We start from the raw sequence: 23,198 nt of genomic DNA, 5'->3' as shown, positions 1-23,198 counted from the left end.
AATTTTTACATTTATATTCAATTGAAATCATGAAAATTGAAATATTTTTCGCTATCAATAAATGTAGCAGGAATATATTATAGTTATAAGTGCAAAAGATTTATTGTCTTTTTTATCTACATTAAAATTTAACAATTGAGAAAACGGAAAAAGCAAGATTAAGTAACACTTATTTTTTATATTTTCAATAAAGTTATACAAAATTATCAGGATATAATTTATCAGGATTAACAAAATTCTTATAAATTTTAGAAAAAAACTTTTCGTTTCAAGATAAATGTATATATTTAAAAAGCTTTGTTAGTATAAATATCAATTATAATTCTAATAGATATCAGAAATAATTATTTTTAATATATATATTTAATTTATTTAATATACTTATTTAATATAAATATATTAAATTTAATATATATAATATATAATATATATATATATATATATATATATATATATTATATATATATATATAAAATAAAGAGAATTGTGATGGATTTAATCTTAACTCATATATAAACAATTTTCAAAAATTCAAACTGTGTTCTCATAGAATTCTTTAAGTTATTGTCACACATGAATTAATAATTTTTTTCATATTTTGCATATTTCTAATAAATTCATATTAATTATATAAAATAATTTTATATCAGTTATATAAGAGAAAATAAAGAAAAAATTTGTAAATATTTTCAAAAAAATTAGTTGTTAATCTAATAAAAAAATATATAGAAATATGATATGCAAAAATATATACAGAATTACTCATATTTTTGATATATCAAAATAAGAAAATTTACTATTGAAGAATGAAAATTTAGTAAATTCAGGAGAATTCGATCATTGGAAGAAACTGCTCAATCAGTGTTAACGTTATAAAAATGAAAGAAGAGAAACTTTCATACAGATAATGTATCTCATATAAAATATATAAAATAAATAAAATAAAATAAATGAAGATTGAATTGATCCCAAATCATATTAAGATTTCTATAAATCATTCTTAAAACTTTATTAAAAATTTTTTGATTGATAATGAGTACATAGTAATAATTAAAAGATAAATTTATTTACACTATCTCAATATAAAACCATAAAACTATAATATAACTTCAGTAATATGAATAGTGAAAAAAAATAATATTCCTATTTTTTTTTCACTATATGTATTATTTTTTTTAAAATTGAATCAAACTTGAATTTTTTTAATATCTTAAAAGATAATAATAAATAATAATTTATTAGATAATATAGTCTTAGAAGTTATTGAATAATATATAATATAGATATTATTACATAATATAGAAAATAAATTTTTAAAAAATTGGTTAGAATTCTGATGAAAAAAATAAAAGTCATAATTTTTAACTTTTTTATCTTTTTTATCTTTTTTATCTTTTTTATCTTTTTTATAATGAAAATTTAAAATGTTTATACATTTTTGTACATTTTTTAAATCTAAGAAAGTTATTATTACTTACATAAAATTTAATCGAAATCGGTTGACATATAAAAAAATTATAGACAGAAAGATATAAAACTTTTTATTATATTATAATACTAGATTCGTTAGAGTTATAAATAAACCGAAAGTTATGAAAAACTGCGAACTTTAGTATTTTCGATTATTTATAATTCATAGCAACATTAATTGATTTTGATAAAACTTTGTGATGAAATGTATATATAATTTTCTTAGAATTACAAAGAACATATTTTTTTTTTCATCATAAATTAAGATAAAAAAATAAAAATCATGATCTATATTTTTTCATTAAAATTCAATTAAAAAAATTTTTTTTACATTATCTATTAATATCTTTCTTATAACATCTCAGAAAATTAAAATGCTATAATTTTAAAGAAGTTATTTCATTTTATTTCATTATATATATATACTTTGTGAATACTTTTCCTCCTCACTGTTTGTATTTTTATTTTATATTGAGAAAATCGACCTCTCTCATGATTCTTTCGGGTATACTTTGAAAATATTAATATTAACTTGGAAGAAAAATACTATATTTAGAAAAATACTTTATTTTATACGAGTTAAATAACATTATATTCATAGTTTTTCAATCAACCAAGATATTTACAGAATTTTACATTCAATTGAAGATGACTTTATATCAACGAAATTGTTAAATATAATTTTACCAATTTCAAAAATCAATACAATAATGATGACTCAGAAAAGAAAATAAACAGCTTATCATTTGAATAATTCAACAGATTAGAGTCCATAAAATAAATAACAAAATAAATAACAAAATAACAAAACAGAACTTTTTTCAATTTAGAAGAAATATAAAGAAATATGAAAAATAATTAAAATAATATTCAAAATTAGAAAATGAAGGTTTTTTTTTATAAAAAATGTTGAATCATTAAAAGAGAAACAAAAATAAATCCATGAAATGCGGAAAAAATTAATCTCGAAAAACAATAATTGAATAAAATATGTCAGCTGCATTCATTGATTCCATGATGAATATTTAAAATATTAAAATATTTGTCATTTATATAGAAAATTATTTATTATATTTTAATTAATTTATAATTTTTCACATTTATTATACCCTTTCTATTATGAGGTATACCTTTTTTTTTAAGGTCAGTATCATACTTGGATGAGATGATTTAATAAAAAGAAATATTTGAATATAATTAATACACTAATATTTATCATAATACTATAATTTACATAATGTATATTCTAAATTATTTGTGCAATATTTTTATTGTCAAAAATTATAAAAATTTAAAAAAAATAACGTTATTTTTCATTATTTTGATTATTTTTTCAAAAAATGAATTAGAATTTTTCCAAATTTGCTCTAATATCAGAAAAATAGAAAATATATTTTCTATCTCACAAAATAAAATAATAAAATATTTTTGATTGATAAAAATACTTTTATAAAATTCAATATTTTAATTTAAATGATTTAAGTCATTTTTTGAACTTGTTCTAAATTCATATTTTGTTATATTTTTTTTTTTATAAGTAATGTACTAATACAAAAAATAAATATTTAAGTTCAATTTGTCAAAAATTATAAAAAAGTTTACAAGAATTTTGTATTTCTACTGTTTCTAAAATTAGTTTCACAAATATGATTGTTTGCATAAAAATTTCATATAATCGGTTAAAACTAATAATATAATAAAATTGACAAATAAAAAATTTCAATTAATTGTTAAAGATAATTAAATGTTTATGCTCATTTTTCAATTTATAGAAAAAAAGTTTTCTCATATTTTATCTGCGGATATCTTATAATGGAAAGTATTTTCGAAGATAAGTGCATGGGTCAACATCGAGTAGTAACATTACTCGTTATCGATGTTATTCATGCATCACCGCATGACGCACAGGAACCCGTCAGAATCCAATCACCGATCGTAATCGACGATAAATCAGATTTCCCTTCACTTCGGCCCCACTTCAGCTATCGTACCACGTGCACGGTTCTCTATCTACGAGAAACAGGCGTTTATATTCGCAGGAGTAAAATCAACTTGGCAACATTACGTTCACTGTTGTTTGTCGCAACAACTACATACCTTTTGTTATTTTAAACGATTACGATTACGATATTTAAAAGCCACTAAAATATCAATGAAAATGAAAATATTCAAAGATCGCTTTTCTTCAAAAGATTATTATTAAACTATCAGTTATTTTTATAAAGCGTTTCTAATAAATACACATATATATACATATTTTAATAATTGAAAGATAGATATATGATAAAAATGAATTTATTGATAATTTCAAATGAAATTTTTATAAAATAAATTATAAAATAAATTTGAAATTACATAAGATATTATATTTTGTACAATAATTTAATAAATACATAATTAATATAATTGTTGTAATAAATATATGTATATTTGATAATTGAAATAATTATTTATTTTTTATCTTATCGATTTTTGTTGTTTAATAGAAAAATAAGAATAGATAAATTTAATAAATGAATTAATAAATTTCGATGATTTTTATTTTATGTTAGAAAAAATAAAATAAACATTTTTTTATTCATATAAGAATCAACTATAATTTTCTAGATATTCGTAAAAAGATATTGCTATTATTATATAAAAGTTTTTATATACATATACATAACATGTATATATATACGTAAGTATAAAATTACCATTTTGCAAATATATTGAAAATTAGTTTCATATATACATAGATTTTAAACAATTTTTTCTCGCACGAGAAAAATATTATATAAATATAAATTGTTTAAAATCTCGTTCATTCTCTAAAATATATTAAAAAAATATAATATAAGCAAAGTATACCTTTTTAAATAAAATTAATAAGAATTTATTTCATTTGATTATATTTGAAAATAAGAACTAATTAAATAAAAGAAGAATCAATAANTATATTTATATATATTTATATTTATATGTAAATTATATAATGATCAATTGGTTTTCTTATATTTACCAATAAAATATATTTTTACCACGTATTATAGAATTGATTATATTATTTATAAAATTATTAATTTTTATTAATTATATAATTTAAATATATGAAAAGAAGAAAAGTTATAGAAACTGTTATAGAAATGCATAAATAAATACATGTGTAAATATACTGAATAATAGCAGCATGGCACTGATCATAGTATTAAAGTACAAATACAAGATATTTAAAAACTATTTGAAAATTTTATATTTATTCAGATATATCTCTGAATATAAAAATTTGTAAATGAAAATATCTTATATTTTCTAAAGATGAAACATGTTTAAAAATATTAAATACAAAAATTTTATGGTTTTGATAAAGATATACTACTATTCTATTTATTTATTATTTATTAAATATTTTTAAAGTTTGAGCTTTTTAAAGTTAATTTTATTTTCTTTTTATACTTTATCTGATTTCTTCTATTTTTTTTTAAAATTCTTATTTATGGGGGAAGAAAAAAAAAGATATCGTATTTAAAACATTTTTATATACTTTCAACTTCATTTTAAAAAGGTATTTAATAAAATAAATTTTTTTTTAGTTTTGCTACTTTCAAAATAAAGAATAGAAAATGAAACAATATAAACAAAATCTTTTTAATTTTTTAATGATCACATTAAAGAAACAATAATAATTCCATTTTATTATCCTACTTTTTTTTTTACAAAATTAATCATACATAATTTTACAAAAATTATATTTACAAAAATTTGACATAATTTAATTATTATAACATATTTTCAAAATCTTTATTTTATAATAAATAATATAATATTTTGAAAATTATTGACTTTTGAAATTATTTTTTATTTTTTTTTTAATATTTCTGTATTTATTAATATTTTATTTTTTTAATATTTCTGTATTTATTAATATCTTATTTTTTAATAAATAATGTGATTTTTCAATTCAATTATTTTATTGAAAAAAAATATACTCTTTAAAAGATATATACATGATGTTTTTATTTTTACTAAAATCCATTTATTTTCAAAAAATCCAACTCTCATGTGTTTACTTCTATATTTCTAAATTTTCATCTTAATATGAATTTTATTTTTATATTATTTTTATATTATATCTTATTCTATTGTTATGAATAATCAATATTTATTTTTTTTTATTTTATATACGAATCATTGATTATGATGCATTTTGAAATGATAGCAACGTTATATTTACTTAGCAATTAATATATATTTTATTATAGAATTTTATAGAATTTTCTATTTCAGACATTTGAATATTGTATCATTATGTCTGAATATATATCAGATATTAACATAATTGACTTGAGGAAAAATCAATAACCAACTATGGTCAATGTTGATACTGCTCAGAGTTGAATATTAACCAGTTGAAAAAATAATTAGTTAAAAATTTCGAAAATTACTTTAATTACTTTAATTAATTACTTATTAAAATGCTTGAATAACATTTATTCGTATTATACTTGATACTTACACTCTTTATATAATCTTGGCCATTTGGTACTACAATTATTCGCGGTTATTCAATATTTTGAATAATAAATTATTGAAGTAATTTATTAAAATAACTTTATTCTTAACTTTAACTATTGAATTTTGCCTATCTATTCTTGACATATATAGGCTAAAACTGATAAACTACATGTTAACATATGTTAACATTGATATATATACGAGCACTTTATTTTAATATGTAGAGATATACTTTCAAACAAAGTAATAGCATATCTTATGATACTTAATGTTTCTTAAAATCTATATAATTTATTCAAATTTTAAATATAATTTATTTTTTCCTTAATAATAAAAGTTTAAATACAGTTAATATTTTTTTTATAAATTTTATTTATTTAAGAAAATATGTAAAATATGTAAAATATGTAAAATAATAACATGTCTGAAAAAACAAATTAATAAGTTTTTTTGATTTGAAAATAAAAAGAATTTTTAAATCTGAATCCAGACATTGCTTATTATGTTAAAAAATAAATGAATAAAAAATATTGATTGGAATTGTTGGTATATTTATGAGACACAGTCAAAGTAAGTAATTTTTTTCAATATTTATGTTAACTCCATTAATTTTCTTGCGAAGTCAAATATAATTTATTATCAAAACTTCTGCCAAGATATATCGCTTTGAAATTATTCCATTTTTAATATATCCAAAATAAGAGCTAGAAAAGTATTTACTTTAATGTTTGAAAAATCATAAATCCATATTTTCACTTTATTAGTCTCCTTGATTAAAAAAATAAAATAGAATTTTCATAAAACTTTCTCCTTATCATCAGTAGAAAATTAAAAATGGAATAATTTCAAAGCAAGAATGTATCGCAAGAAAAAAGTCTTATGATGATAAATTAAATTTGATTTCACAAGCGAAGAATAAATATATATAATTGACAGAAATATTGAAAAAAATATATTATTTCTTTTAAATTATATTCTATAAATAAAATGAAATTCGATATTTTTTATTCATTTATTTTTATTTTAAATCATTATATGTAATTTTTATGCTCAGATTCAGATTCAATGCATAAAAATATATCAAAAATCTTTTCATTCTCAAACAAAAATATTCGTTGATCTATTTTTTTAGATGTGTGCTATCATTTTGTTCTACTCATTTTTCCATTTAAACAGATCTTGTAGAATATTAAAATATTTGATTTTTCTCTACATTATTAAAAAAGAAATATTTAATATGTACATAAAATTTGAATAAATTAGTATCATAATCATCCAAGAATGCATTAAAATACTATAATTTCATACAGTATGATATAATTTTGTTACCGAATTTATTACATAAATAATATGGTTGCTGTTCTAAGCATTGATAAAACCAAATATAAAAAATGAAAGAATTGTTTTTATTATGTACATACATACATATATATATATATATATATATGTTTATATTATTATTGCTTCTATATTATTATTGCTTATTGCGGAATTTGCTTTTTTCTTTAATTGTTTACATTTTGATTTCTTATATGGGATTTGGATGTTTTCTAGCGTGATTTGAATCGTATACTCCTGTAATATAATATGTTGAATTTTTAGATGTTTCAGATATGATATATTTATTATCATATATTTATATTCATAATTTCTGTCTGTATTATATTACTATGAATAAGATTTTCTGGTTTTTTTTTTTTTTTTTTTTTTTTTGATATATCAATAATATTATATTAGATATAGTTGACGTTGTTTCAATTATCTAGATTTTTTTGTAGTATTTTAGAAATTTGAATTAGCTATTTTTAACTTTCCAATTTATTATTTATGTATAAAATATTTCAATATTTCTATAAAAGAATAAATCTAATAATTTGGTTATGCTCAATTCATTTTCGGAATTTTCGATAAGTCATCTGGACAGAAAATAAAATTGGCAATAGAAATTGAGTATATATGTAATTTCTTTATTTATTATATATTATATTATATTTGTAATTTTTAAAAATGAATTTACTGATTCTCTTATATTATTTTATTCAAAAATTTTATTTTAATTATTAAGTATTAAGAATTATTAGATAGATATATGATAGGATTATATAAGTTTTGCTTTGCATATTTTATGTATTTCTAACGCAATAAATCTAATATTAGCAAAGAATAATTTTGTCCAATGTAAAAGCATAATTTTTTAATAATAAATCTATCTTTGATTTCAATTATTATCGCTTTTTTAGAATTATATTATTATATATGAATATTTATATTATTATATGTGAATAAGGGAAAATATTATTTGAAACTTAACTTTGTTTTCGAGCATTGATATTATTATTATATATATATTATATTTATATATATAAATAATTATTATATTATAAATATAATAATATATTATTAATATNTATATATATATATATATATTATATCAATTTAGAATACAAATTATTATAATTGAAAGCCATTTCGGTGAAAAGATTGCACCAAAATAAATATGAAATTTAATTGAAAAGATTTGGTAAATTAATTTACAATTATTTTTTGGATATTTAACTTTCGCAATTCCATAATCGCTTACAAATATAATGAATTTAACACAATAAATTACGAAAATGGTATTCATGTTCATAGCATATACAATGTGTATAAACAGATTTAATAGGACGGTTTTGAACTAATTTCCAAAACATTTGGAAATATTTAAATGATTAAAAATTATTTTAAAAAATTGTACATTATATTAATTATATGAAATTTTACATTTTATTAATGTTCGATTAGTGCAATTAGTATTCCATTTTTGATAAAATAAAAAAAAAAGAAAATATATTCATAATAAAATGAATTTCAATCATTAGAAAAATTGAAGAAAAATTGATAAAAGAAAAGAACAAGAAAATGAAATAAAAAACATTGAAGAAAACAAAGCATGACATCGGAACTTTCATTCAACTAATTACTCAGCTGTGTAACACTTTTGTATTCTTATTAAATTACTGGGAGTTAAGCAATAAGGAAATTTGAACTTACAGCACGATCACCAAGATTGCGCACTTTGCAATGAAGAAAAGCGGTTTGGCCTACAGTTGTCGTGGTTTCTCTTTTTGTCGTATTGTCGAAATAAGGCTGACTAAAGGGTTGTTCCCAGTAAGAAGACGGATGATGCTCTACTACTGATCCTCCAGTCTTCGCTGTGCATTCTGCCAAAAGTAATAAACATCGTTAAAGGAATTTTGTTCTTAAGTTACATCAATGATGCGGTTATTTCTTTTACATAATTTTGTTACAAAGATGGATTGAAACATATAAACAAATATGTACGATATTTCGAGATGGAAAGACAAAATATTTTATATGATGTATAAAAATAATAATTTCATTTAATTAATTATTCATTATGAATTATTAATAATTCATTAATTAATTATTCATATATTACATTCTTTTTATTTAATAGATCTAATATTCTTAATAAAATAAAAATTAATGTAAGTTTAAAAAATTTCCTTAGTTATTATTAATTTTTTATAAAACAATTTAAGAGAGAATTTTAGATTTTTAAGTTTTTTAACAGTTGTTCCTTAAAATTATATTTATCTTATACAGATTTATAACTTGTTCTGTAGAAAGATTATTTAATTTTGATTGAAGAATTGTTAATTTTCAATCAAAAACTTCATGAATAAATCTCACATGATACTTTATGTAACCTTATTTTTAAAAAATAAAACTTTTATTTTCATATTTTAGAATTTAATGTTTTTAAACATATTTTTATATTAGCAAATAGAATAGAAAACTGATTTATTTTTCCTATAATATTTTATATATTAAAGTGATTTTAATATTTTGATAAATTTTGTTTGTAATTCATTTTAGAATAAAAGTATATATTTTATTCAAGTAAAATAAAAAATCTTTTATAACGATTTTTTAAAAGTTGTCATACAACTTTTCATTGCTACTTTATTGCATTTTAAATAAAAATATATAATTAAAAGCATCGAAATTGTGCAGCATATGTTTATGTACAATTTAAGTATATATGTTTAATGTGTGCTTAATGTGTATTTGATATATGTTTATTATATTTAATATATATTTAATATATATTTATATAATTTATTATATTTAATATATATTTAATATATGTGATTTAATTTGTTTGTTATATTTAAAAATGTTGGTTACTTGGCTAGTTATTATTTTTTTATATTGTTCTTGTATGTTTATTCAAATCTATATTTAATTTTATATACTGTATAAACTAATTATATACTATAACGTATATACTATATACTATAATTATATATTGTAACATTATATTTAATATATTATATATTTAACAAATATATTTAATTACTGTCTTCATAATCGATTCCATAAATTTTTTGGAATTGACTAATTTTGCACATGGAATACTGACTAAGATTTTTCTAATTAGTCAAAAGACCATTCCAAATTGGAGAAATAAAAACGAATTCAATTTACTGAATTTTGAAATTTATTATACAAAATAATACTAGCGACGAGATTTTAGTTGTGCTAATTACACGGAGCAAATTTTTTCTAAGTTATACGTTTTCTAAGTTATATGTATTTCTAAGTTATACGTATCTAAATTATTATACGAAAGTCTACTAATTTTAATTATATTATATAATTTTATATTTATATTCTAATAAAATTCATCAGGGCAAAACCATTATGACAAGAACTTGGGCCTTTTTCCCACTCTTCAAATCTGCAAAAAATTAAGAATTCAAGAGGGTGGAGCTATTCCTTGGAGGAAGATGATCCTGAATAATTTCCCTATAGGTCGCTCGTGAATGTTTTGGAAAGAGGAATTGTCTATTAGTGGCTGTCTGGGTTTCCTTATTCGAGTACCTGGAATTATCGAAAGTAATTACCAAGATCCACGATCTTTTGAACATTGGCCTTATAGTGACATATTAGTAATCTATAAATTAGGGAACTTTTCAATTTTTTAAATATTTAAAAATAAATTTTTCAATTGACAAAATTCCAAGAGCTGTGTTTAATAATTATACCATAAAGCCACTCATCTCTGAGCTTAACCGTATTAAATATATTAAACATACACTTATATATATAAAATTATATATATATATATATATATATATATATATAAAATTTATAGAATTGAGAAAAAATTTTTTCATTTTCATTTATATTTCATTCTCCGTTTTAATATAAAAGAAAATTCAATTTTCTTTTTAAAATTCAATTTTTGACAAAATACAATTCAAACATAAAAACTGAAGACTTTATCTTTAAAATGAATTGAAATTGGTTATTATATATATATTCTAAATTATAATAAATTATCAACAATTTTTCAAAAATGAATAATCTTTTAATTTTATGAATAAAGATATGATTATAGTATTGTACAAGTAGTATACAATTACTTGTTGCAGTTTCACGAAGTCCTACTAATTCTAATCATTCAAATAGTTGTAGTAGTTCAGTTCAGTCTTGAACTCATTCTCCTCTCCATTAATAAAGTTTTCACAAATTGACGTAGTTCTTGTTTCACTATAATTTGAATGCAGTTTGCCATTGTGTAAACTTTCAACCTAATTTGTAATATTCACAAAAATATTTTCTGAATTGATTTTCAGAATTTTCGCAATTCAAATACTATTAGAATAAAAAATATAATATAAAATATAGAATATACAAATCAAAAATAATCAAAATCTGACTAAATTTTATAGAGAAAATAAATAATTTTATGGAGAAAAATAAGTGTAATTTTTTTTCTAACATTATGAATATATATATATAATCTTAAAATTTATATATATATATATATATAAATATATAATACTTTATATATATATATATATATATATAATCTTAAAAATATATATAAATATATATATAAATTTGAATCATCAATATTTTCGCAATACTTAAATGAATTAAATTTATAATTTTTTTCAAGTATATAACAATTCTTATATTCTTTTTCAAGTACATTCTTCTTGAGAATAATTTATCATTTAGATAATAAAATATTTTTTTAATAATATTATTAATAATAATAATAGTTGTATACATTAGTATTTTATTAGTAACGAAAAATAAGTGATAAAAAAAGAATAGAATTGAATTATATATTATATATATAATTTTGATTGATTGAATTTTCTATTTTTTATAATTTTCCGTTTGGGTTTTTAATATCGTTTTATATTGCAAATATAATTCACATTTTTTTTTAAATTAGTTATTGGATTATAAATATCATCATGCCCCATATAAGTATTCAGATATTCGGATAGACAAGTCAGTCTTTATTCCATCGATTTCAATTAATTCTATTCATCATGAAGATGTCTAATTGTAAATTCTCTTTGTGCAAGGTATTATTATTCACTAGACTGTGTATTACAACGGAATTTGAATTTTAATGAAAACGTATCTGAAAGAATTGATGTGATCAATACTCGATAACTTATTAATGATGCAAATGTGTTAATAGAATTTTTTCTACGGGAATTATTTTGATATCTAAATTAAAAATTTGCAAACAAATTAACAAATTTTTAGAACGGAAATTGATCATTTTACTTTCTTATCATGAACTGCATATATTTTCTTTATCTTGGAGCTCAATTCTCTTAAACATGTGATCGATAAATGCATTTTCATATCAATGTTTTGTATGAAAAAATATATCAATTTAATGCATTTACAAGCTTAAAATTTGAAATTTATTAATTATGAATTATTATAAATTTAATTTTATTTTTTCATTAATTATATATGATTGTTACATTCTTTTTTATTTATTCTTGAATAAAAATATTTTGAAATTATAAAAAATGTTATAATTCTATAATAAAATTTTAAAAAACAAGAAACTATTTTGTAATTTATTAATTGATTATTAGAATTAATTTTATTAATTTATAAATATTTGATTATAAAATAAAAGATACATATATTAATATTTCTTTAATATCATTAATAAACATTTATCTTTGAATTATATTAAATATATAAATAATTCTTATTTTTATAACTAAAAAAAAAAGATATTTTTAACAAAAATTTACGCAATTCTATATTACGAAAGAAGAATTAAAATTATTTCAAATTGTTAGTGAAATATTCATTGGTTTCTAAAATATCGTAAAATAAGTGTGAATCAGAGCAAAGCAGACTTTCCTTGTTTTCAAATTTCTAGAATTCTTTGAAACAATATTATAGGAATTCAAATATAGCCTTTGCAGCTGAGGCATGATTAATTGGACACGACTAAAATTTGAATCAATAATTAATCGTTGGTATAGTCATACTTACGACAGAATCGCGTGTTCTCATTCAAGAGTCCTTTAATGGTTGGCTTTTTCACCCGTCACTCAGTTCGTTTGTCCTGGTGTTCTCATTGTTAGCTTTTTACTAAAAAGCTACGTTACACGAAACATCCAGTCATAAGATATTATGACATATATATGAGTAACAGTCGATCGATAAACTCTTGTAAAAAGAATGATAATTGATGTCGTGCTATAGCGAAACATGCAAACATGCGATATGCAAAAAAATATTTCGCTTTTAATCAATACCGTCATCGAGTTTTCACATTCGTACAAACGTGTAGAACGCACTAAATATAGCTGTTGTTGCTTCAAATCAATTCGAATGTCATGTCAGTCCGATGAAACGATAACAGCAGTGAAATGTGCTTCTACAACTGTGATTTTCAAATGATCGATAACTATTTTACAGTAGCAGTTTAAGATCATTTTTCAACTTTTAATATATTCTAGCTATATATCTATGAATCAAATTTCAAATATTTTTTTTTCTTTTTAGATAATAATAATAGTAATAACATATTCTTTTTCTTTTTTTTTTGTATTATATTATCTCATAATTGTTATCAAAGTTATAATTTTCTGAATATTGAAATGATAACAATTGAATGAATATGAAAATATTATTAATATTATTAAACTATATAATTTTTTTTCTATAATATAATTTATGTAATATATATATATATATATATATACTCTATATATAATATATATATATTATATCTATAATATAAGTATATAATTTATATATATATATATAAAATAGAAGAACTAGGTAAGTTTTTAAAATATTTGAAAATATTTTAGTATTTTATTTGAAGAATATTGAAAATATTTGAATTTTGTTTTGAATTGTTTAATTTACTTTTAATTTATTTTCTTTATTTTAATTATTATTGCTGAAAATGATTCGAATTCAATAAATTTATGAATACAAATAGTTTATTATAAATATAATCTCTCTTTATATACTGTGTATCAAAAATCATTGTACAATTAGCCAGATATTTTTATGTAAGTATAAATATTTTTTATTACTATTATTTATAATTATTCTCATCTTAATTTTTTTTCAATATAATACGGTCCTCAACATAAAAAATTCTTAATTAATTCTTAAGGTCAAAAAATGAATCAAAGAAACTACACTTATGGAATGACTCAATATAAAATTAAAATATTTTCTTTTATGCCAAATTATTAAAATAAAATATTTTATTTTGTAATTCAAATTGTTAAAATGAAAATATTTTATTTGCTAAAATTTTATATCCTATTTAAATCGTTATATTTAAATTGAACTATGTATTTAAATTAAAAAATATAAGATTTAAAATCATTTGAAATATTTATTTCTCCAAATATTATTCAGTACTGAAAAATACCATAATATTAACGAAAAATATTTTATATTTTAACAATAAATAATTACATAAAAGAACATATTTTATAAATTATTTTTCAATAAAATGTATAATAATAAAGTTAAGAATATAATGAGAACATAAAATTTATACAATAATTATTAAATATATATTTCAAAAAATATTTTTTATTTTCTTTCTCTTCTTTTATTAAATATTTCACTAATATATAAATTAAATATTTCAATATATGGAGATCTATTTAAATTCTATATGAATATTTTATTTTACATATAAGTAAATATATATAAATAATTTTCTATGAAATATATTGAAATTATATGGTTTTTAAATTTAGTAATTATCTTATAATTGTATTTTTATAAATAAATAAATAATTATTTAATATATCTAAATTTTACATTAATTTAATTTATGCATCATTATTAAATAATGTCTTTATATTTTTCTAAATTCATTAGTTATCTTATAACATATAAATACATTATACATATACATTATTATTCATTCTAAAGTTTATATTTATATTATACATTATTATTTATTCTAAAGTATATTAAATAATAATTTATTCATTTATAAGAATATAATAATTATAAGATAATTAGCGAATTTAAAAAGAATTATTTTAAAAACTAGAAAATTATTTTATATATAATATATAATATAATTATATAAATAAAATATTTATGTAAAATTAAAATAAATTTCCATATTAAAATTCATATATTGATGAAATGTTTAATAAAAAGAGAAAAAGAAAATGAATGATATTTTTTTTCATATAATATAAAGTAAAATATTCAAAACAAAAATTCACAAAATACATAAGTATAGCTATTCGATTTATATTCCAATTTCTATAACGATATAATTTTAACGATTATATTTCAAATTAATGATGCTTTCATTGAAATATTACTGAGAGTATATAATCCTAATATTTGCATGAGTTTCTTTATGTATTTTAATAAAATCCGAAAAATTCATGAAATTTTTTTTCATCTCAAGTCTATAATTTTAAAGTCAATTTTTTATTGAATTACAATGAAAAATTAATAATTATCAGAATTTATTTGATAAAATTACATGTTTAATGAAGCATTTAAATTGTTAATAATAGATAAAAGATTAATATATTTTTAATGAAATATAATATGAATATATTTTATAAGAAAATAATGTTAATGTGATTTATAATTTTTATAAAATTAATATTTTAAAAAAATGAAAAAATTTGATAATGCAAGATATATACAAAAAATAACATTTTGTCAAATTTACAATTCGAATTTCAAATATATTATAATATAATCGTTAGAGAGAATAAATAATAAGTCATAATAAAATAAGATAAAATAAAATAAAACATATATATATATATATATATATATAAGTAATTAATTAAAAACTAAAACTGCAGAAATTAATAAATAAACAAATATTTCATGTAATCTTTATTGCTTTTATTATATATCTACATATATAAAATATATAAAAAAATATATAAATAAATATATTTTATATAGATAAAATATATAAGTAATAAAATAATTATAATCAAATATAAAATAATTACTATAATTAGAAAAATCCAATAATGCTTGATATTTAAAATTTATTTAAAAATCTTATTTAAAATAAAATTTATAATTAAAATTTTATCTTAAAATTTATATAAAATTTATTTCATTTATAAATTTCTTAGGAAAGGATTGTTTTAATTTGAAAAAATTGTTGCAGACTCTCTGTCAAACTATGTATGAATAAATCATAAAACAGGTTTATATATTAATCACAAATTGGTTGAAAAATAATAAAAAAGATTTTTTATGTTTTTAAATAGATCCGAAACAAAAAATGTTTTAAAACTGAAATCGTCTCAAAATAATAAAAAAGTACAAAGAACTTCGTTTATCTGCCTTGTTCTGGTTGAACTTCGGTTTTGAAATGTTTTCGGGAAAAGTTAGGGCGCTTGTTAATGGCTTGAAACGAATCATTCGTCGATAAATGCCGTTTGTTGAAATGCTCGATACTTTTTGCCAATTTGAATCAACATCTTACAACTGTTTTGCTGTTAAAATAGTTTCAAAGAAAAGCATTGGTCAAGAAGTTCACGAATCCCTAGACTATATTAAAAATGTTTTAACATCTGTGAAATATTTAACGAGAAGACGAAGAATTTAAAAGACCATCGGTTTTTATTCTTGTCGCCGACTTAGAATTATTCTGCAGAGATGGTATTATCTGAATCATTACATGATGGTTATCTGAATCATTACATTAGAATGGAAATATAATGGATATTTTAAATGTTACATTATCTGTATAATTATCATGATATGAAAATTTAAATAAAACGCTTGTATTTATAATTTTTTAAATTTTATAATTTTATGTATATAAATTTGTATATAATTTTATATAACTTAATATAATAATAATTTAAAATTAATTAAATTCATATTTGTGTATCATTCAGAAATGAAAAATAAAATCATTATATGTATTTATATATATATATATATATATAATATATAATATTATATNTATATTAAATAATATATATTATATTAAAATTATATAATATTATATAAATATATAAAATTATAATATTATTAAATAATATATATTATATATATTAAAATTATACAATATTATATAATATATAATATATTTATAATATCTACAAGTAAAAATAATAAAAGAAAGAATCTATATAAAAATATTTTTTATTTGTATCTAAATTTTCATTATATATGTATAATAGTGTATGATATATTATAATAGTAAATTGTTTATATCAATTTTTTTTATAATGTTTCTAAAAACTTTTCTAAAACTTTTTTTAATTTTTATTATTTCAAAATCAGGAATATCTTTATAATATATAATTATTGCATTTATTGCTTCAATACAAATTGAAATATAATGTGAATTTGATAATAATAAAATTATATGATCATATCCATCAAACATGTATAATTTTACTGAAATTCTATCTCAGCCTTTTGATTTATCGATCCAATATTGCATACATATATATTGATACATATAATATATTACGAAATAAAATAAATCATAAGGAAAATCGAAAAAACACAAATATTCACGGCGTTATTTTCGATTTTTCTTTCATACTTCAATATATTCAATATAATCATATATCTCTTCAAAATCAAATAAAAATATCATAGCTAGAACAAATAGTTGCTATAGTTTTATAGAATTATTGCTTATCATTCAGAATGTTATGTTTTTTTAAAAAAATTTTGAAATTTTCTTTTTTTTTTATAATACAAAAAAAAATCGAGAAATATCGTCAAAATATTTTGTTTCAAATTGCTAATGTAAGTGAAATGCAAAATCTCTTGCTAAATTCAAATGGCTCGTACTCTCGACATTACGAATTGTTCGCTCTGAAAGTTAACATATAACGAAAGTAATTCTACGCATTCTAGCTTCCTTTTTGTACATATATATACTCCCATACAATTACATTGATACTAATACAATTTATCATTCACATAAATTTGTTGTTCCATTTCTTTAAGTTTTCAAAATGTTATTCAACTTAGAATACAAATTCTATACAAATTCTTGAATTTTATAATTGACGACGTTTTCTTTCGGGACGTTATAGTAAATAAATATATGTTTGTATATGTATCAAATGAAATAAAGAATGAAATAAAAAATTAAATTATTTTTTTTAAAATGATATTAATATATCATTTTTTTTCAAATTATATATAGTTATCAATATTTGAGTAGGATTTAATAATACAGATAAAAAATTCTTTGCAAACTATCTAAAAAAGATGCTATTTTTTTTAAATAGAATAATACATTAATTTTTTATTTTTTTAATATTTACTATTTTATAATATTTACAATTTATTTATTTTATAAAATATATTTCTAATTTACATATTTTTAACTTATATATTTTAATAAAATTATTATTATAATATTTTAGATAATAATATAATACATGAACAACAATTTTTAAATTATTAAAAGTACATGACATATTTTTTCTACCTATTTTTATATAAAAAATATTTATTCTTTGTTACATTTCTTTAAAATAGACATAAATATTATTTGATACAGTTGTTCAATTGTTCAAGTTGTATTATTTCAATACAGTTGTTTAAATAATAAAAATTTAATGTGTCATATAAGAAATGAAACAAAAATTTTTTAGAAATTATCAATTATGATAATAGAAAGAGATAGAAAAATAGTATAGATCTAACAAAAAAAAGAGAATTCTTTTATGATATTTAATGTTCTGTATTAAATCTTATATTTTTATAATATTTTCATAATATTTTATATAAATATATAAAATATATGTAAAATATAAATATTTAATAAATTATATAAAAAAAATATTTATTAAAATTATAAGAATTCCTTATTAAAAGATATTTTATATAGAATATTAAATATTAATTTGAAATAATTATTCTAAATAATAATTTGATTATTGAATAAAATAATATATTAAATAATTAACAAAATAGAAAATATAAATATAAAATTACTTTTATTTCATAAAGAATAATATTTTGAAAAGATGATTGTATCATAAAAATAAAATGGAAATAATAAATTTTATAAATTATTTTATAAGAAATTATTATTAAAAAAATATTTAGGTTTCAAAGCAATATTTTCCTTTAATTCCTATAATAAAATATTATATAATATTATATTTATTATTATATTTATAAAATATTATATAAAATATTATATTATTATTATAAATATTAAAATATTTACTAAAAATCTGATCATATTCATTTATTTCCAATATTAATTCAAATAATGAAATTTTTTCAGTTTCGTTATAAATTTTAAAGTATCTTTATATTTATTTATATTTATCTTTATATTATCTTTTCTATTTATATTATTTATATTTCGTAGTAATTATTACATAATTACAAATTTTACCTCTTTAAACAAATAATTGGAAATATATTAAGGGAATTAAAAAAATTAAAAATGTATTAAATTAAGAATTTTCTGTATTTGATATATTAGAAAATTGTGCTGTAATTAAACATTTTTGTTTCACTTGTATTTAATAAGAAAAGCATATATAATATTATATATATTATGTATTATATATCCCTGAAAACAAATTAGTACAAATTTACTACTTAAATATATTTATTTATCATATATGTTTATATCATTTTAAAAATAAAGTTCATTTTATATATATACATCCTCTTAATCTTATTATTTATGTTAAAAATATATTATGTTAAAAAATTATTATTTGACTGACATGAATTAATTAAAGCTTATATAAGCTTATATTTAATATAGCTATATTAAAGCTTATATTTTTATATTTTTTATTAAGAAGAATAGAATATTGATTATTGAATATTAATTTAGCTAATGATGTTTTTAACACTGAACAAATATTGATATTATTTAATACTTTAAATCGATATACAAAATTAAACTGTTTACATACATATAAGTACAATTGTTAAATTATGTATTAATTAAAAAATATTTTAAATAAAACATATTTTCTTATGAGAAAAACATAATTCTAACATAAATTTAAATATAAGATCAATATACAATACATAAAAAAGAAAAGTTTCTTAACTTATAACTATATAAAAAATATAAAAAATTATATTTGAAGTATAAATAGATGTATAAGTGGCATATTTTAATTATACAGTATTTATTTTATAAAAGTGAAAATGAAATTTTTTTTAAGAAAATAATATTATAAAAAAATATATTTTAAAAAAATATTTTTACAAAGTTTTTGGTATAAAGAAATACTATATTATGCAATATTACAGCTTCTTTTATTTTTTTCAATAGCTTTTTTTATAGATAGAGCTTCTTTTATATGAAGCTCAATAGCTTCTTTTATATGAAGTATTTTATTATATATATTAAGTGTTTTATTAAATAAAATCATAAATTATTGTTTTTTAAAATAAAATCATAATTATTAAATCATATAATTTTTTTAAAAATTGTTTTAAATTACTTATGTCAAAAAATTATTAGATTATAAAATATTATAATTTGAAATTAAAACATTTTATATGAAAGATAAAAATATATGAACAATAAAGTATAATTTTATATATTTCTTATTTAATTATATAATAAATTTTATAAATTTTAAATTATAATATATTTTATTATATTTATTTTATTTATTACAAATTAATATTTTTTTTAAATAAAAATAGTTTAATAATTTTTTCTAGAAAATAACGAGCTATATTCATTACTATATTAAAAATTATATAATTTAAAAAATTCAAGTTCATCTTCATACAATCTTTACACATTCATTGACAGAAAAATTATTAATATATAATAATAGTTATTATATAAAATAATTTTTCACATTAAATAAAATATTTTTTCATATTAAACAAATTTTAGAAGAATATTTTTCTTTTCTCAAAATATTTCACTATATTTAATAAAAATAAATTATAATAACTATAATAATTAAATAAATAATGTAAATAATAATTAAATCTAATTAAATAAGAAATAAATCTATTTTATATTTTCTTATTAGTATATTTTTTTATTTCTATTTAGATTTACTTTTATATTATTATAAATTTTACAATGTATATTAATCTACAATAATATCTACAAAATATATAGATATAATTCTACATATATCTATCTAAACAAAAAAAATATAATTCTATGTAAATTAATAAAATTCATTTTGAAATATTTAAAAAAATTTTATTTAGATTTTTCTTTATAAAATCATCAAGAAATAGAATTCTATTTATTATTATATTTTTTGAATAAAAAGTTTCTTCAAAAATATTTTAGTTAAAAAATTCAAATACTGTAATATTGTTCTACAATCATTTATTTAATTAAATTTTTTCTTTTGAATTTTTTTCTATAATTAAATAAGTAAAGTAAAAATATACATATATAATATAATAATAATCATAATATAATATATATAAATATATATATAATATATGATTATAATATATACTATATACTATATGATATAATATATATATAGCATATAGTATATAGTATATATATATATATTTTTTTTTTTTTTTTATTTTTCACATCTCGAAAAGATGAGCTATTTTATACTATATATACATATATAAGATCTTTCTAATTGAAATAAAAAAATATTGAAGAATTTTATGCTTATAAAATATTTTGCATATTATATAAAATTAAAAATGTAATTAAAAATGTTTATCATAAACTTGTTGTCTTTATATGTTTTTTGCGTACTGTAATTTGGAATGAATTTGATCTTTCAGCTCCAACTTCTATTTCTCAAAACTTTTTATTTCTTTATTCCTATTTTTACTTCAAAAGTTTTTGTTTTATTACCATTTCTTCCACTTTTATCTTTATTTCCTGCTTTCAAAATTTCACTTGTGTCTGATTATCAATTACTAAGTACTTGCAGGTAAATTCCTTCGTTTTCTCTTTTTTATAATTTTTTTTCATTGACTTTTATTTTCTCTCTATATTTTTTTTTTTTTGGATCAATATTCTTTTTTTTTCTTTTCTATCTTTCTTTCTTCTATTATTTTTCCATCTTTTTATTTTTTTTTTTTTTTGACATTTTTAAAGATTTACGTTTTTCGATATCGCACAAATTGATAATTCATAATTGTTTGCCAATGTACAGCATACTGAATGTACTACACTAACAGCATTTCCAAACATGATTATGAAATATTTTTTTTTAGTGGAAATCATATATTTATCTTTCACTCTTTTTGTAACTAACATATATTTGTGATAATGAATAACGAAATTTATTTTTTAATTTTTTAGTATTTATAAAAAAATTATTAAAAATATAGAATAGAAAATAAATACTTATTTTTTAAAAATATAAAATTAAATACAATTATAAAATGTAATTATTTAAATAAACTTATTACAATTTTTTCTATTTAATATATATTCATATTAATTTATATGTACGTGAAAAAATCCTCTACGATTAATTATATTACTTTTTTTAATTTATTATACTGAAGGAAGAAATGGAAAATTGCAATTTATGATTTTAATCAGTGAAAAAAAATAATTTTAATTTTATTATTTGAAAAATTGCTATATTTGTATTGGAAAAAAAGCCTTTATAAAAAAATCTTAATTAAGCATTTCGATATGGATAATCATTTTATCAAATCAATAATAATCAAAATTACTGCAATTTTTTTAGTATTAGTATAATTTTTGTTTTTGTTAAAAGTAAATTTTTTAATAATATCAAAAAAAATATTAAATTCTATTTTTTATTGAGCGCATTCAATATAATTTTCGATTAATTTTAAATTATAATAAATTCGTTTATTTTTCAAGACTAAATGTATAAATAAAAAACATTATTTTTTCCTTCTTTTTTTAATATTCTTTTTTTTTTAATTTATAATTAAAAATATTAAGCAATTAATTTAAATAATGT

The 23,198-nt window shown here is 17.3% G+C and overlaps 1 protein-coding gene across 1 annotated transcript in view; it reads right to left on the bottom strand.

The window, feature by feature from the left end:
• Positions 1-23,198, bottom strand: part of LOC122719029 (basement membrane-specific heparan sulfate proteoglycan core protein-like) — a 310,786-nt gene that overhangs the window by 100,789 nt on the left and 186,799 nt on the right. Inside the window, exon 2 of the mRNA XM_043944539.1 lies at positions 8,998-9,167. Within this exon, the coding sequence (XP_043800474.1) occupies positions 8,998-9,167 (170 nt within the window). The remainder of the gene's footprint in view (positions 1-8,997; positions 9,168-23,198) is intronic.

The sequence above is a fragment of the Apis laboriosa genome, unplaced genomic scaffold (genome assembly GCF_014066325.1).
Source record: "Apis laboriosa isolate Shangri-la unplaced genomic scaffold, ASM1406632v1 scaffold69_cov144, whole genome shotgun sequence".
Taxonomy (NCBI): Eukaryota; Metazoa; Arthropoda; class Insecta; order Hymenoptera; family Apidae; genus Apis; species Apis laboriosa.
This window is presented reverse-complemented; position numbering and strand designations above follow the sequence as displayed.